General features: G+C 47.6%; 1 protein-coding gene across 1 annotated transcript in view; it reads left to right on the forward strand.

Annotated features, from left to right (window-relative positions):
- Positions 1 to 16,209, forward strand: part of LOC8026559 (transient receptor potential cation channel subfamily A member 1 homolog) — an 84,672-nt gene that overhangs the window by 16,019 nt on the left and 52,444 nt on the right. Inside the window, exons 7-12 of the mRNA XM_029976545.4 lie at positions 4,228 to 4,423; positions 8,122 to 8,305; positions 10,143 to 10,250; positions 11,240 to 11,328; positions 14,299 to 14,557; positions 15,431 to 15,576. Coding sequence (XP_029832405.3) covers positions 4,228 to 4,423; positions 8,122 to 8,305; positions 10,143 to 10,250; positions 11,240 to 11,328; positions 14,299 to 14,557; positions 15,431 to 15,576 — 982 coding nt within the window. The remainder of the gene's footprint in view (positions 1 to 4,227; positions 4,424 to 8,121; positions 8,306 to 10,142; positions 10,251 to 11,239; positions 11,329 to 14,298; positions 14,558 to 15,430; positions 15,577 to 16,209) is intronic.

Raw genomic sequence — 16,209 nt, forward strand, 5'->3', positions numbered from 1 at the left:
CCTGATTGGCTCCGATTGAAGGATAGTGGATGGACCTGAAGGCAGCTTGCTTTGAGGTCCACCCACTATCCTTCAATCGGAGCCAATCACAGCTCGGCATCCTTCCGACGTCACAACAACTCCTGCAAAAGAAGCAGACGAACTTGGTTTGTGATGGAACTTCCCTACTCCTAGGCTCTCTATGTCATGCTGTCGGATGTCGCTATCCTGGCGGTTAGGCCTATACTCCGTTCACCCTTAAGCTGAGACTCCAGCCAAAGCCACAAGCACGAGAGCTCGAGGTCGCTGCTTCGAAGCGTTCTTCTGCAGAACGAGCACTCGCGCTAGAAATGCACGTCTGAAAGCCAGGACCACTGGCTGGCTCGCGCTTGTAGCTCTGGCTGCAGTCTCAGCTTAAGGGTGAACAGAGTGTAGAAGTTATAAAAGAAAAAGCAGGAGGGAACGCGAGTGTCGCTGTCGTCGCGGCGTCCCGACTCCTGGCTGCCGAAGCGTCCCTGGACGGCTTGTGAAACTGGAGAGCGACTTGCAGCAGAACCGTCGTCTGCCAAATCCACCCCCGCTGCTCTAACACGGCCAGAATTGAGGCCGGCGACAGCATGACATTTCTATGACTTCATGAGGCGGAAGTCGGAGTACCACTTCTTAGGACACTTTAAACACACCAGTCAGACTCGCATTCCAGGCACCATTTTCACAGGTATAGGTCCGTAGCTTTTAAGTTTTGAGGAGCGCTCCAAGCGAGCAAAAAAGGATATTTGTGGCTCGCGTTTCGAACATGCCTCATTACGTTCCTACACTACAGTATTGTTTTTATACTACGTTCAGTCATAACTGACTGCAGCGTATCAGAGGCTACAACAGCGAGCTCCGAGAATTCAGTGTCCCTGCCAAAAACGCGCTTTCGTGCAATACGATCATCGTTCAGGGGAAGCTTTCTACCGGTTTCGCTATCCCGTAGAGTGAAACATACCTGCTCATGGAAGCTGTGAAAGAAAGCGATACGAATAATAAAGCTGAAAGGAATGTTTAATGGGACGCTAAGGCCGGGAGCTGCGTAATTTTTATTTTTTTTATTTTTTAGACGTTTGGTTATTGCCAAGGAGGGTGGTTATTGTGCATCTACAGATGCTGACAGATACTAGTATTCGAACGTGGCACGGGCAAAATCGAACGTTACAGCGCCGCGTGGATGATGCAGCCAGCATAACATGGTCGTGTCTTGCGGACGTGATCGCGCCCCCTGCCCCAGAACAACGGGCCTAATGCCAACAGGCATAGTGCTATGGCTGCCGGCATCGCGCTATGGTGGCGACGCCTGTGACATACGGTTGTGGCCGTTTCGAGGACACAGTGACTCCGATGCGAGGCAATAGGGGACAGTGTTGACACATCATTTGGCGACCCGTTCCAGATAGCGCTATCAGGACTCGGTTGTGAGCGCGGCCACTCTGCAAAACGCTTGGTTTGCTCTGGCAGTCGCATTATAATGGGTCACGCAGACCAGACATGGAGGTTAAACGCTGTTGCTGTAACAATTCTCACTTACATCCTCTCAAGTTTTGATGCGATGTGCTTCGTATGATCGTATCTGGGTGACGTCCTACTTCGATAGAACGCAAAGGAAGGCGTTTAGGTAAAGAAAACGTAGTTGTCTGAGTGCGTGTTCGACATCTATATACTATCTTGTTATTTTCAAAGTACAAATTATTTATGATTTATACGCCCTTTTCACGGGCAGCTAAAATGCCTTCAAAATGAACTCCTTCAAAGAATCGGCGAATAAGCCGATCTCGACTCTATGCGTTCCCATCGGCGTGCGCTCATTCACTGTTTATTTAAAAGAGTTCGTTTTGAAGGCCTTCTACGCTTTGTTTCGCCTCAAGTCCGGACGCAGCCGACTCTACAAACCGATCGGACCAATCAGACATCGTCAAAAACGTAGCAACATGGCGTTCGTCATGGTTCTGCACGTGTTCCGTCATCGCTGAAATAATCATAAAAAGAAAAATTCTAGTGACTTGCGCTTTGAACGCCGTTTGATTGGTCTCATGAGCTCGTAGCGCCGGTGGCGTATCGCGCTAAGCTGGAACCAAGTATAAGTGGCTGTAAAACAGGGTTATTATTCATAATTGACTGCGTAAGTATGACGTCACCACTCCAAACAATCCGTTGCTAAGTGCGTTGTTATGGACGGATATATGGGACTGGATTTAGATCCCAAAGAACGACCGGTCAAAAAATTGCATGTGGAATTTAAACGTCTAAAATATAGAAATTACAGAGAAGATGCAAGCGAGCTGGTGAACTTTCAACATTGTAAACCCCGAGACATGTCGTCCCCTTTTTTCTTCTCCTTTTGTCCTACGTCTCGGGTTTTACAATGTCTAAAATAATAGATAAAGGACTCCTATATTTCACACTTACCAAGACAGAAGTTTGCTGAGAATCGGCCGTTCTTGAAACATTTGCGACGACAACTTCCTGTCCTCGAGACGTCTCGAGATGCTTGTTGCAGACAACGAATGCATGACAAACGCGCACGGAACGACTGAAGTATACGATTTTGATTTTGTATTTATTTGGAACACGGTAAGACATGTATTTGTCGATTTATTCAATCGAATACACAACCCGCACAACGTCTGTGTTAGAACTGACGCTTTTGTTCCACACTCAAGAACAATGAATAGTTTTCATATTCGCCTTGCATGAGCGGCTTTGAAATTATATTTATTTTCCTCCACTTATGTATGATAGGAATGAACTGCCTTCTCGCATTACTGAGTTTGATTTACTTGACACTTCCCCCACCGTGGTCAGTCGTTTTTTTTTTTTTTTTTAATGTCTTCACTTTTAAGGAATAACATAGGTTTGTTTTACCCGTCCTCTGCAGTACCCCTGCCTCGAGGGAGTTGTTTGGTAAAATAATAAACATTTTGTTCATGTTTTTATTATCTTTAAACGTCTTATGTAAAGGAAGTGATGAGTGCCCTGTGTTCTACATATTATGAGTTACAACTCGTTGTATATTTAATTCTCGTTTTTTTATGGAGCATATGTGCGCATTACAACGTCCATCAGGCCGGTTAAAATGCAGTGCGGGTAAGTTCGTTAAGTTTTAGAAACGTGAATTCTAGATAACCACACTGGTAGTGTAGGTTCAAAACACTGCCACTAAATAGCCGACCGTAACCCTATTGACAGTTGAAAAACGTTTTAACCCATAATAAAGATCATCGATGCAGCAGAAACTACCTAAGCGTATTATGCCGGCATTACACCGCTCTCGCTTATACAAGTGTACACACACACACAAAAACAAAAGTTATCCTTAGTATTCGGAGTTTTACGATCCCATAAAGTCTCAATCGTCAAGCACTAGGAGCACCGATCGTCGACCTCACTTGAACCAGTTCAGCCTACGAGGAAACGATAGGTATCCCACTCCAAGCGCCACACGGTCCCAGCGGCAATAGGGGTGAACGCCTCTCTAGACTCTGTGGCACGCTTGCTCATTTGGCCACGGTACTGACCGCCGTCGTCATTGGTTTAACTATAGTTAGAGTGAACAATTGGTTTGTAAGAAGTTAAGAGATATAGTTAAAGGAAGTTCAAGGATTAGCGCCCCAGAGCCATAATCCTAAATCACACTGCTCACAAATGGTACAAAAAAAGTGCATTTACTACAGACATTACGACACAAGTATTTGCCGACACACTTCAAGAATGTTCGATGCATGCTCGCTTCATAGATTGTATGTTCCGAACACGTCTGCAGACAGTGTCTAGAGACTGTATCTTGTACGATGTGTTTGCAGTGTGCCCGCGGCTTAAGCGCATCGCAGTGTACTGTCGGGGGAAGTTGTGGGTGCGTAATTGCCGCTGATCCCCGAACGGCGGGTGTTTCGGCTGCTGGTTCCAGGCATGGGCGTACCAACCGGGGGGGGGGGGGGGGGGGGGGGGGGGAGCAAGGGGGCGCTTGCCCCCCCCCCCCCCCCAGTTCTCAGAGTGAGAAAGCAAGGCATGTGTTTTGTCCCCCCCCCCCCCCCCCCCCCTCCCCCGGTCCGAAACAGCCGCCACTGGGCAGGGCAAACACTGGCCGGCTGCGCCCAAGAGATACCAGGGGCAGCGCCCCCGGCCCTGGGAGGGGGGGGGGGGGGGGGGGGTCTCGTTTGCCCCCCCCCTCCCCCCACACTCAAAAACAAGTTGGTACGTCACTGGTTCCAGGCGTGAACCCCGACGCGCCTTCGTGCACGGGCCACACGGCGCTGCACCTGGCGGCCATGCACTGCGGCGAGGCCATGTGCAGGCTGCTGGTGGAGCACGGCGCCACCCTGGACGCCCTGGCCGAGGAGAACCGGACGCCGCTGCTGCTGGCCGCCACCAGCGACAGGGCCCCCATCGTCGCCTTCCTCCTGGACAGGTAAAACCACTCCCGAGCGTCTACTTGCCCGGAAAAAACACTTTATCTGCACCGTCATTCGCCCAGTGCCCTTCGTAGCTTGCGTCGATTGGCTCTCCCGAGTGCTTTGCGGGAAAGTAGACGCTCCAGATATATATATATATATATATATTTATTTATTTCCGTTCGACTCGTAGAGGCGAGTCGAACGGAAATTGTTACGTTTCGGTTCGGGTTCGGGTTCACGGCTTTCGGTTTAGTTCCCGTTCAGTTCCGGGGAGCAAAAATAACAATTCGAACCGGTTTGAACCGCTTAATTGAGAATATGTTTTTCGCGTTGTTTTGCCAATATGCACTGTTTCAACCGTGAAACGCGTAACCTTTCTATCGTTCGTACAAACCACTTTTATTTTTGAAAACCAAAAAACAAAAAAAAAAAAACGTTTTTTTAAAGTTTTGACTGAACAGTAAAACAAAAGCTGGATTAACATACAAAATGTCGTGTTTATACGACCCAGCACACATTTCTTTAGGCTTGGTCGCATATACATAGTGTTCCTTTTTAAGCTTAGCAAATTTATCTTAGCATATTTATTTAAAAAAAAAAGCTGTAGAAACTCTTGTTCTAATTGAAAACTTGCTGAGCGTCATCTAAAACCACACCAGTCAATATTAAAAAGACTCGGAGCACGCTGCAAGCTGGGTGGAGCGCTAAAGTTATCAATACCGGTGCGACGACACGCCCGCGCGGTTTTTCCGTGTCTTATCAACGCCCAGCCTTGTGCTTGCTGCATGAGTGGTAACTCTAGCGCACTTCTGCACTTCCAACGCGCTCAAATTATGTCTATAAATGACCTATTTAGTGCTTTTAGAACAAGCTCAGCAAGTTTCCAATTGAAATCATGTGTATAATTTCACTAATTAAAAGCAATTAACGAAGCTTAGTTATTGTTCGACTTATCGTGACGGTTAGCCTCCTAGATTATATCCCCCCGGCCGTATAACGAACCTGTACAACCCACATTAATGTAGCTTTCAAGTTTTTTTTTTAACGATTTTGTGAAGGTCGCCTAAAATACCCGTGATTGGTACAACTTTGCGTCGCAATATTACAAGTTGAATTCTAGCTGCGCTCTTGAACTTACTAATTAATTACAGTGCGTACAATCGTGAAATGGGCACCTCCTCGACACATAGATCGTGAAATTAAGTTCATGAAATACGTTTAACAATATATGTATAGGATGACGACGCAACTGAGCTAAAAGTAGTAATGTTTTCAAAATGTCCCGAAAAAGTTTAGGACTTCACCTTTTATACAATAAATGACCGGCTTGTTTTTCTGACCTTGTTTCAGAAAAACGCTTGTTTTTCTGACCAACAATGTTTCCACTCAGTACCCTGATGCGGCGAATAATAGTGCAGAAAAGAATGATTAAAATGGTTCACTCATTAATCTATACGCTCCTTCATACTCAGATCGAATCAGGAAATATTGTGTGCTCGTATAAGAGGTCTGAACGCAAATACATTAAATATGCAGAAAGAGAGATGATAAATGGCATTCTTCTAAATGACGCCATACTTTCTGTATGGCCTTACTGCAACAATAAATATATAGAACATGCAATGATATTCCTAACTACACATAAATTGCGCGAAGCGCAGACAATATATTTACAATATAAATCACATTTGTACATCGACTTGCACGAGCTCGAAACTTCGCAAAATGCTGTCTGGGGAGGCTAATATTATATTCCGTTTTACGGGCATTTGTTTTGGGCCCTCACTTTACAACTCTGTGCTTTATCAGTCATGCGGGCTCTAACATTCTATTAGGCGGCCGCATATCATCGCGGATTGCTATACACACTATATAACTTTACAATTTGGACATCCGCCTTTGCTAGCATAGAGAACATCGCATTTCACCTGAAAACTGAACTGTTTGACATAGTTTGCACGTGACGTCATCTCGCTATACGCTGGTGGTCATTGCGATTTGTTCTTGATGAAAAAATAAAATTTTGTGGTTCAAAGTGCGCGCTGCAGAAAGTTTGCGCTCAATGCATGTCACGTATTCGAGAGACACAAGTTATTCTGGCTTGGTGCAGCGTCGTGAGGAACGGCGCGAGCGCCTGGCACCACGAAAACGTGCTTTCTGGCTGGAGTGTTTTTGCAGTCGAAGTAGTTTCCGCAACCACGCTTTCTGGGCTGTACCGAAGATGCGAATCAGAGGAAGCTTTGCACTGCTCCTCCAGTGAAGACCTTTTATTCCTGAGGGACTTTCCTCTCCGTTTGGGGCTGTTCATTCGACAATTATATTTGTGTAATTTGTTAACAGTAATCCCCCATTTCTTCTACGAAATGCGGAGGTGGTCAAGGTGTGGTTAAGAACTTCAGAACGAAACTCCTGTGAGACCTAGAGCGCCTACTAACGTTTGGCAGCCCCTGTCAGGACACACGATCTTTCTTTTTAGGTATCTCTGCCGTACACACTTGTAGTTCTATTTATCGTCGGATTAATACGCCACATTTAGTCATTTCGATGATTCTTTTCTCAGGAACAGCTTTCTGAGACAGTTCAGCAAAAACGAAAACATATATTTGAAAGAACCGGATACGACGGACAAAGAGGGGGACAAAACCCAAAACGACTGAGCTGTTTGCTGTTTGAGACATTTTGTGTTTGTCCCCTTCTTCGTCCGTTGTCTCCTTTTTTTTAATATGTGTAACATCAACCAGCTCGCTTGTTTACTTACTCTTTCTTCAACGAAAACATGTCGCATACGAAACGCGATTCATTGCTGTTTTTGCAGCGGAGCTGTTAAGGGCTAGCTTCCCCAGTATCGTGCCCGTGGACAAAGAAATGTCGACACAAAACTCTGGATAGCTACCACCATCTGTTAAAAATGGCGGCATCCAGACATCCGGCTTGCCGGTTGTCTGGTTGCCGCCGTCGATTATAGGTAGCGGCAACCTTTCCAGACTTTCCACTCTGGCTTGCCGAGTTGCGGCCGGCCATTGCTTCATTCCCACCATAGTACAGCTTCGCTGGTCTTCCATCTTCACCAGAGCAGAAAAGCTGAAAGTTTTATAATCAGTTTAAAATATGGCAAAAGCGAGCGGTATATCATTTTAGTGGATATTCGATTTATGGCGGCAAAAAGAGTGGTGGACGCCTTCTGCCATTTTGGTTGAATTGATTTAAAGACCAATGAAAACAGACGTCCCACCAATTAACTGCATCGCGGTACTGTATGCGCTGATGGACCTCCGAGTATGTGTGTTTGTGTCTCCCCCGTCTTTAAAGTTAGGTCACTTCGAGCATAAAGTGCCGGAGGGACATTAAACCAAAATTCTCATTCAGTTCCCTGAACTCTATGGAGGGAGATTGGCAGTTGTCGATGCTAATAATATGTTTACAGCTAAGAAGACAGCCCGTGCTGTGGCATTTAGCACGTCGTTTCACCGTGCTCAGCGCCTCTGCGCCGACTGTTTTCTAAAGTCTGAAGATATTATCAGCCCCGTCATTGGCCGATCTCCCTCCGTATATTGCAACGTGGCACAATGAACACAGATGCTGATTGGTCGCAGATATCGAGCTTCTGCTCGCCAGCCAATGAAAGACGCGTGCCCTTTTCGCTACTCTGCTTTCACTCCGCTCAACGTCGGAGGATTGAGTGTGTGTGCCTTCAGCGCGTTCTACTCCTTAGGGGTGCGGGTCTGGAGGACTGTGACGTGCACGGCAACACGGCGCTCCTCAGCGCCGTCGACGGGGGAGGCGTGGACGTGGTGCGACTGCTGCTCGCCCGCGGCGCCGAGGTGGGCCGCAGGAACGACAGGGACCAGAACGTCTTCCACCTGGCGGTCCTCGCCAAGAACGCCGACGTGCTCCAGGTCTTCCTTTAAGCCACGCTCACATCTGCTCGTACATCATATACGAAAGACAGTCTGCATTGGCTATCTCAGGCCGTCGTTGTATGAGGTTGGTCACACAAGAACTGCCTGCAGACATTTCGAGACTTACAGATGTATAGAGTAAACATATTTCGAAGATGCTCGAGGCGTCCGCGGCCAATTCGGTTAATTCCCTCATTATATCTGAAGCGAACACTGGTAGGGCCTTTAGTGACATATGGGGTAGTATATACGATGTAGACACCTCTCCAGTGTTTAACGACCTTTGGGTATTGACCGATATTTCTTGCGTTGAGTAACTAAAATGTCTTATTTTCAATTGAGTGAGATTGCATGAAGTTATCCGACGTCGGAACTGGACACTTTTATTAGACGCTTATACCTGCCATTTATTACGTGTATGCTTATCGTAGGGATAGGATCACCACCTGCACTTTGAGGAAGTAGTGCAGTTAAATTCACCGTCCATAAATTAAAATATTTCACTATTTTATGGTTTCTTTTTTTTTTTTAAGAAAATTTTAAGTTTAGCGTCAACACGGCTCTTGGTGCCTTTCCTTTATACACTGCTACTGCCTTCATTCTGTCTCCCGCGGAAGGGTTAATTCATGTAATTAGTGCTAATTAAATTTGCTGGTTGTTAGTTTTACCCTGGGTATTTTCACGGAGGTAACATGATAAATGACTGCAAAACAGAAAATAAATGTTTGATGAGGCGAACTTGCGACTAGAAACTAAAAGACAAGGTATCGAGCATCCAGCTGCGTCGTTGACGTAATGGTGGCTGACTTGAAGCAGCGCGATACTGCTGCTTTTATACACGCTTCAGCAATGTTTCGAACACTTTCTGACAGCCAAGAATGTGCTCGAACTTTCCAGAAGAGTAAAGAATAGTAAATAAAGGGGATCGAGGGAAAGCGGGGTTCGAACCCGCGCGGCGGCCGCGTGCGTTGCCAACTCCGCCACGCACGTGAACTTTCAAGTGATATTAGGGAGTTGTTTGTAGATCATTTTCGCCGCAACGCTCTATCCGCAACCCGCTACGATACTCTACAATCAAGGCCATCGGCGCGCAGGCGCAGTAGCGGCTTCTTCGTTGCAGAGGGCTTAGCGGAGGGGGATACGCAGTCTACGAAAACTCCCTATTCTTAGTTTTTTATTTAACATGTTCTTACTCCCGGAACGAGAAAGTCTAGAACCGCGTGCAATGATATATATATATATATATATATATACATAAAATTCGCATGGTCCCTTTGTTATCCCTAAGACGATTTCAAGGCGAAAGCTCAAGCGCCGATCCCGTTGATAGGGAACCTCCGGAGACAGCGCGCTGTCTGATGACGCACTTTTGGCGCCGTTAACCTTCCGGAAAGAAGACGCCACTACTGCGCATGCGCGACGCTAACCTTGCTTGCAGAGTCCCAGATCCCGTAGCGGGTTGTGGAGAACATCGCGGTACAGCGGAAACGATGTACGAAAACTCCCTAATCTCACGGCAAGTAGCAGCCCCGCTCTTCACCGCTGCCCGAGCGAGAGTGTCGCCCTCTCCCGTTGGGTTCGTGCCGCGCGCGCGCCTCCGCCGATTCTGGCACAAGTAACGCCATCTCGTGGTCCAGTGGCGAACCGCGGGTTTTGGTACCTTTCTTGTCGCCGACGTGTTTTCGCTCAATGACTTTGAAAATCGACTGAACGATCAGACATATAAGGCTTTCGCCTTAATACGATATGTGGCAGTACACAATTTCTGCATCTGTTAGCGTTACAAAACGAAATAAAAAAAAAAAAGAAACGTTTGCCTCTGTTTTTATTTCAGGAGTTACTCGATGTCCGAAACTCGGAGTTCCTTATTAACGCCAAGGACAGCAACGGGGACACGCCGCTGCATCACGCCGCCAGTAACGCCTTTCTTGACATTGTCCAGGTCAGTCGTGCCAGGGAAAGTGTCTGGATACAAATTCGGACTTCCTTTTTGGCGCAAACTTGCATGACGGCGCGGGATTTTGAAAAGAAGTGTTGGCGTATACAGAATGACCAATTGAAAGACGCCATGTTCTCTCCGAAAAAAATGTCCTTCGTAGATCGTGTCTGAACTTCACTGGTGGTGAAGTTCAGACATTATAAAACGGAACCCAAAAACGCCACCTTGAAGTTGCCAGATAAATAGTGATTCTGGCCGGTCGCGACAGTTTTGGCGGCGTTAACTGATGTACGTGGCTGTGAGTGTCGGCGAAATTTTATAAAAAAACATAAATGATAGCGTACGACCGTATAAGGAACTGAAAGATGCCATACGTATGTTCTTCCCACAAAATGGGTTTCATTCCTGCTGGTTGCCATCAGTTGAAATGTGTAAAAGGCGGTGATCGTTTGAAGGGAACTTAATTGCGGTTCGATTAATAGAATATACAGTTGCAGAAGTCCCTTCAGCGGATTTGAAAAGGCAAAAAGCGAGCATCATATAGGCAAACTCAAAAGTTGCTCGTTCGAGTACAGTTTAGTTTGAGCCAGCTTGGTTTATTTTCAATGCTAAATGGTCAATCTCTTCTTGTTTTTTACTTGTTCACTAGACAAATCACGAAGGTTGTTGGAGCTAGAACACGAAAAACTTTAAATGAATTCTCCTGGAAGCGGCGTGGAAGCCGACGTTTCGCTAAGACGCTTAGCTTTTTCGTGGCCTCGAAGACGCTAGATTTCCTGCAAAAACGTCTGCTTTTAGCTTGTCTCAAAGTTTCTGCTCATTCACGATTTGATAGAGTTCCTTCCGGTTTGATTCTCCGCGTATTTTGTTCGATGTAGTCGAAGTCCTCGATGAGCTGCACCACCGAGTTTATATTCTCCACCACCAGTTCTGCGATGCATCATCTTGGGTGGCTGTTCTACAGAGTGCGCAAACTCGCTTTGACATTTCAGCTCCTGCTGAGGCACGGTGCCAACCCTGCCGCCAAAAACATCAGCGAGGAAACGACGCTACACTCGGCCTGCCGGTACAACTATCCCAAGTAGGCGAAGGGAGTCGCTCCCGTTTGCACTTTTCTTCCGACCTCGCGCTACTTCGTCGCTCGTGTTTGTTCATTCATGTTGTTTCACTTTATAAACGGGAGAAGGTACACTCTGTCACAGGAAGGCGGTAGGCCTCCCGAGTGACGATGTGAAAGAAGGGGACCGAGCGATAGGGCCACGCTCTGGTGGAGAGTCTTACCAATGAAGAGAGACGGAGGCGTGTGTGGGATATATAAATGACGTTTAATTTGAAAGGGATAGGGTAGATAATTAGGCGCTATATAATATGCAAAAATCACGTAGACATCAAACGGCAGATAGCACAGGTACACACAGTATAACGGTTTACAATTTCATGCTCGGGGTTGCCTACACTCTCAAGAAAAAAGGGTGTAAAAAGGTGTATTGTTACACCCTTTGTCCCATATAATACACCCCAAAACTTCATTTCGACGTACAGAGTCCTATAGTCGAACAGACGGCCCCGAATTTTACAAGGGGCTTGATAACGGTGCGATGTAACGTTTTAATTAGCTAAAGTATGTATCAAAGACAATAGAAAGAAAACACTGAGTTTTTGCAGTAGGGCCAAGAAAACTCCGATAATCTTTTTTGTAGTCAGTAAACCGTATATTAGCTATTTTAATAAGTTGTACCACAAGGCTATCAAGCCCCTCGTAAAATTTGGGGCCGTCTGTTCGACTATAGGGCTCTGTACGTCGAATTGAAGTTTTGGGGTGTATTGTATGGGACAAGGGGTGTGATAATACACCTTTTTTTCTGAGAGTGTAGACAGTACTAGAAAAATACTAAGTTTAAGAGAGTCCTAATGGTAAACTAAAATAGAGGATAGGTGAGTGCAAAGAAAAAGTCTCATCTGGCGTTGAGGTGCTGGCGTCTCCCTGCGCGGTCCGTCCGAGGTGGAGAAATTCCGGCGGGTGGCTTGGCACACCGTGGGCGCGGCTCACTGGCCCCGCACGCCCACTTTTTGCGGTCGCACACTCACTGGAAGCTTCGTCCGGTGCCTGGCGTGGGGCCGTCGACAAGGTCTCGCCGCATCCTTCGACGTCGCGATGCGTCCGTCCGCCTTAGAGTTCTCTCTCGCACTGTCAGTCCTGGCAACCCCGCGGTTCCCGCACTTTCTTTGTTCCCACGGTAGGTTGTTGCCCCCTCAATCTGACCCCTGACCCTAAAGCAGGGTTCTTCTAAACACTAAGACCCGCCAGGCAATGCGAGCGCTGACGAAAAAACACATTCCAACAGCGAGCCGCCAGCTCGCCTCGTAAATCTGGGGCTGCAGAGACGGGTGTACCCCCCAAAACCACTCTAGGTTGTGTATACCAAGAAACACCGAACATGCGGTCGCTTCAACGAAGCGCTCCCTGCGTAACCTGACACGCGCCTGGCCGCGAGCTCATCCGCCGAAGGCGGTCGTTTACTCCCCTGGCTATTATTCTTCCGCAGACGTCAGCACGACCCCTGTCGGTTTCTAGAACAGCCGGTTTCTGTGACACAACCCCCCACTTAGGTCGTTTACTCCCCTGGCTATTATTCTTCCGCAGACGTCAGCACGACCCCTGTCGGTTTCTAGAACAGCCGGTTTCTGTGATACACTCCAAGAAATTCCAGCGCATCTACCTACCCGCAAAACACTCAAAGAGCCAGCCTCTGCGATCTACGAAATAAGCTGAGCGAATCATGAGGCGGAAGATCTGCTTAGATCTCAAAATAAAGTCTGCGCTGTAGCATTGAGCAATGCAAATCGTCATGTTTGCATTGCATAACTCTACAGCGCAGACTTCATTTTGAGGTCTGAACAGATGTTCCGCGTCATCATTCGCTGAGCTGATTTCGTAGATTGCAGAGATTGGCTCTTTGAGTGTTTCGCGGGCAAGGAGACGCGCCGACATCTCTTAGAGTGTAAGGACGAGACTTACTAATAACCTGTTAGATGGCAAGGCCGTGTAGTTTTCGGCTGGCACTTGTGTTCGCACTCGCGTCTGATTGTGCCCCACGACCTTCGGTGAAGCCTAAAATTCTGAACTATGACCTCGCTATCTAGAAGGTTTTGAATCGGCGGAAGAGAATGATAGAAAAAAAAAAAAAAAAGGCAGGGAGGTGTGGCAATAACGTTCATTGACATCCGAAGAAAGGCAGGCCGCAGCAAGTCCATGGCATAAAATTATCGCTGCACAGCCACTGAGATTGCTTCCGTTAAGAATGCTGAAGAACCAGTCACGAAGCAAGGAACGGCAACAGAAGCCACGCGTTGCCTTTCTTAAGGATGCCAGTGACTGCACACTAGTCCTTAAGAGTACAGTGCGCCGCGACGATGTCTGGAACTCTAATCATTGGTAATCCTTTATTCAATTATACTATTGAGTAGGGTTATTAGTAACATGCTCCAATGGTCACGCAGTCTCGGTTGATAAGAGTCGTTTACTCTTTTTTTTTTTGTCACAGAAACCGTTTGACAGGCTTGTACATGTTACCGAAAAAAAAAAAAAAATCAACATTGCGATTAATCTTTTTCAAGAAGGGTTCTGCTCATACGCAGGCCTTCCTCTAGCAGGGGCGACAGCTCGCACTCTGGTTGGCGTCCGGAAGAATGGTTGCACTATCCTGCCTCTTCCGCGACTCAGATCAGCCGCAGAGAAGGCAGGAAAGGGTTCGCAACTCCCATTTCATACACCAACCGTAGTTGGAGTTTTAGCCACTTGGCGTCGTCATTATGCAAAAAAGGTTCGTTGCAATTCCTCTGAGTGAGAAGCTTTTTGATTAGAAAAGCATTTGGACAATAATTAAAGATGTAAATTAATTTGTTTTTATGTTTCATTAACAATAAGGTGTAGCCTTTTTCTCACCGGGTCACAATGAATTATGTATTCAGTTACTTTTCTTCGGATAGTGTGTGCAAGACAGTTTCTCCCGACGCTTAAACTCTCTCGTGTGAACTCCCGGAAACGCAGCGTGGTACGGGAGATTGTGAAGCACGACAAGCGGCTGGTCAAGGAGACCGACATGCAGTGGAACACGCCTCTGCACGCAGCGGCTTACGGCGGCTTCAGCGAAACGGCTGGCGTGCTGGTCGAAGCCGGCGCCGACCTGGAGGCCAAGAACTACTACGAGTGCACGCCGCTCACCGTGGCCTGCCAGAACGGCGACTTCGACACCGTCGCCACGCTGCTGGGCGCTGGGGCATCCGTCCACAGCGTCGACAAGATGAAGGTCAGAACCACACAATCCTGCGAGCGGCATCCGGCGTACGAGCTCGAGCGTCCAAGCGAGCTGCTGAGTCGTAACGCCACGCTCAATTCAATAGACCGATCTCACCAGCTAGTTTGAGTACGCCACCGCTGTCGATATGCATCGTGGGAGCTGTAGTCTTTCTGCACGCGCGACAACCCTGCTGGAGGTCTGCGCGAGCAGACCACGAGGCAGCATGAGCTGTCGCGTGAACTGGCGTCTGCCACCTACGAACTACAGTTATGGCGGCGTCACGCATGCGTGGAACGCTTGGTGAGATCGGTCTATTGACCGGTGGCAAATACTACCCATCTCAAAGTTGTCATTTTCAATCACCTTCAGCAGCCAACCGCCGACTGGCAGACACTAAAATTCACGGTGCTCGTGCCACTAGTTCTTTTTTTTTTTCTAACTAGCCTTTTTATTATTGTACTTTTGCTTAAGCTATTTACTTTGTTCTTTGTCGCCCAAACCATCTACGTCATGTTTCAACATGGCAACCGTCACGTGAAGTAGGTTTATTTCGAGCTTGGGGTCAATCGTGGAAGACCAACTACTGCGATGGTTCTGGCCGCCCATGTTCCGAATATTCCTCTTACCAACAGCAAAATGTTCTTACGTAAGGAACCGCGATCGGCGAGTTTAAAATATAGCGCCGTCAGCGTTTGCCAAGGTTTGCCCGGCGTGAGATGGTTCTCTTCTCTGGTGCGTAGGGGCGCAATATACGTACGCGGGGGAACTTCCGAGATTGTTGGACTAGTGAGAAAAGTGGAAACCAGGAACACATGCTCCTGGTCCGGTTGACTGGCGGGAGTTCTTCGAGGCAGAGATATCACGTTGCTTACTCTTCCTTAGAACAGGCCCCTGCACATCGCCGCCCAGTTTGGAAGGGAGACTGTGGTGAAGCTGCTGCTCAACCGCAGGGATGTTCGCGATTTTATTTGCAAGCGGAACGCCAACAGGAAGAACTGTCTCGACATCGCCATTGAAGAAGACCATAGGTGAGAGTACCTTGTGATCAATGTGCTGTCCCTTATGAGCCTTCTGGGCTTTAGCAACAAATCGTGATCACCCATTGTTCTCGCTTATTTCTTACTGAGGTACGATATGCATCGCACCGGTCGGCTGTCGTGTAACCACTAATTAGTGGAGCACGCTAACGACTCCATCCGAAATGTCTGTATGTATAGCGGAACGTCTTGCGCTGGAAGTATCAATAGGGAGTTTTAGAATAGCGCACGCTAAAGCTTTGCGCACGCAAAGAATAGCGTCGTCGCCACTGCGCATGCTCCGAACGCAAACCAGGTTTTGCGCTTTGCGTGCGCAATTTTAGCGTGCGCTATTTCTCGGAAATAGCGTGCGTACGCAAAGGACCTTTGCGCTTCTCCAAGGAGGATTCATGATGAGAAGTTGGCTAAAGCCAAGACAAGCGGAGTTAAGCAAAAATGGCGGCTTCCAGGATTATGTCGGCGGCTGCTGAGGCAGCGTCGTGAGTGCGACGTCGGCGGCATCCTCGCGACTGCGATTTTCAATACGAGACGAAATTGTACTCGGTTTGGCAACGATCACCGGCAGCTTGATGCTGGTGACGCGCGAACACTTCTCGGCGAAGGTAATATGTGCGAAGGTCAGTA

Source organism: Ixodes scapularis, unplaced genomic scaffold, assembly GCF_016920785.2.
Source record: "Ixodes scapularis isolate PalLabHiFi unplaced genomic scaffold, ASM1692078v2 PGA_scaffold2__306_contigs__length_199485367, whole genome shotgun sequence".
Lineage (NCBI taxonomy): Eukaryota > Metazoa > Arthropoda > Arachnida > Ixodida > Ixodidae > Ixodes > Ixodes scapularis.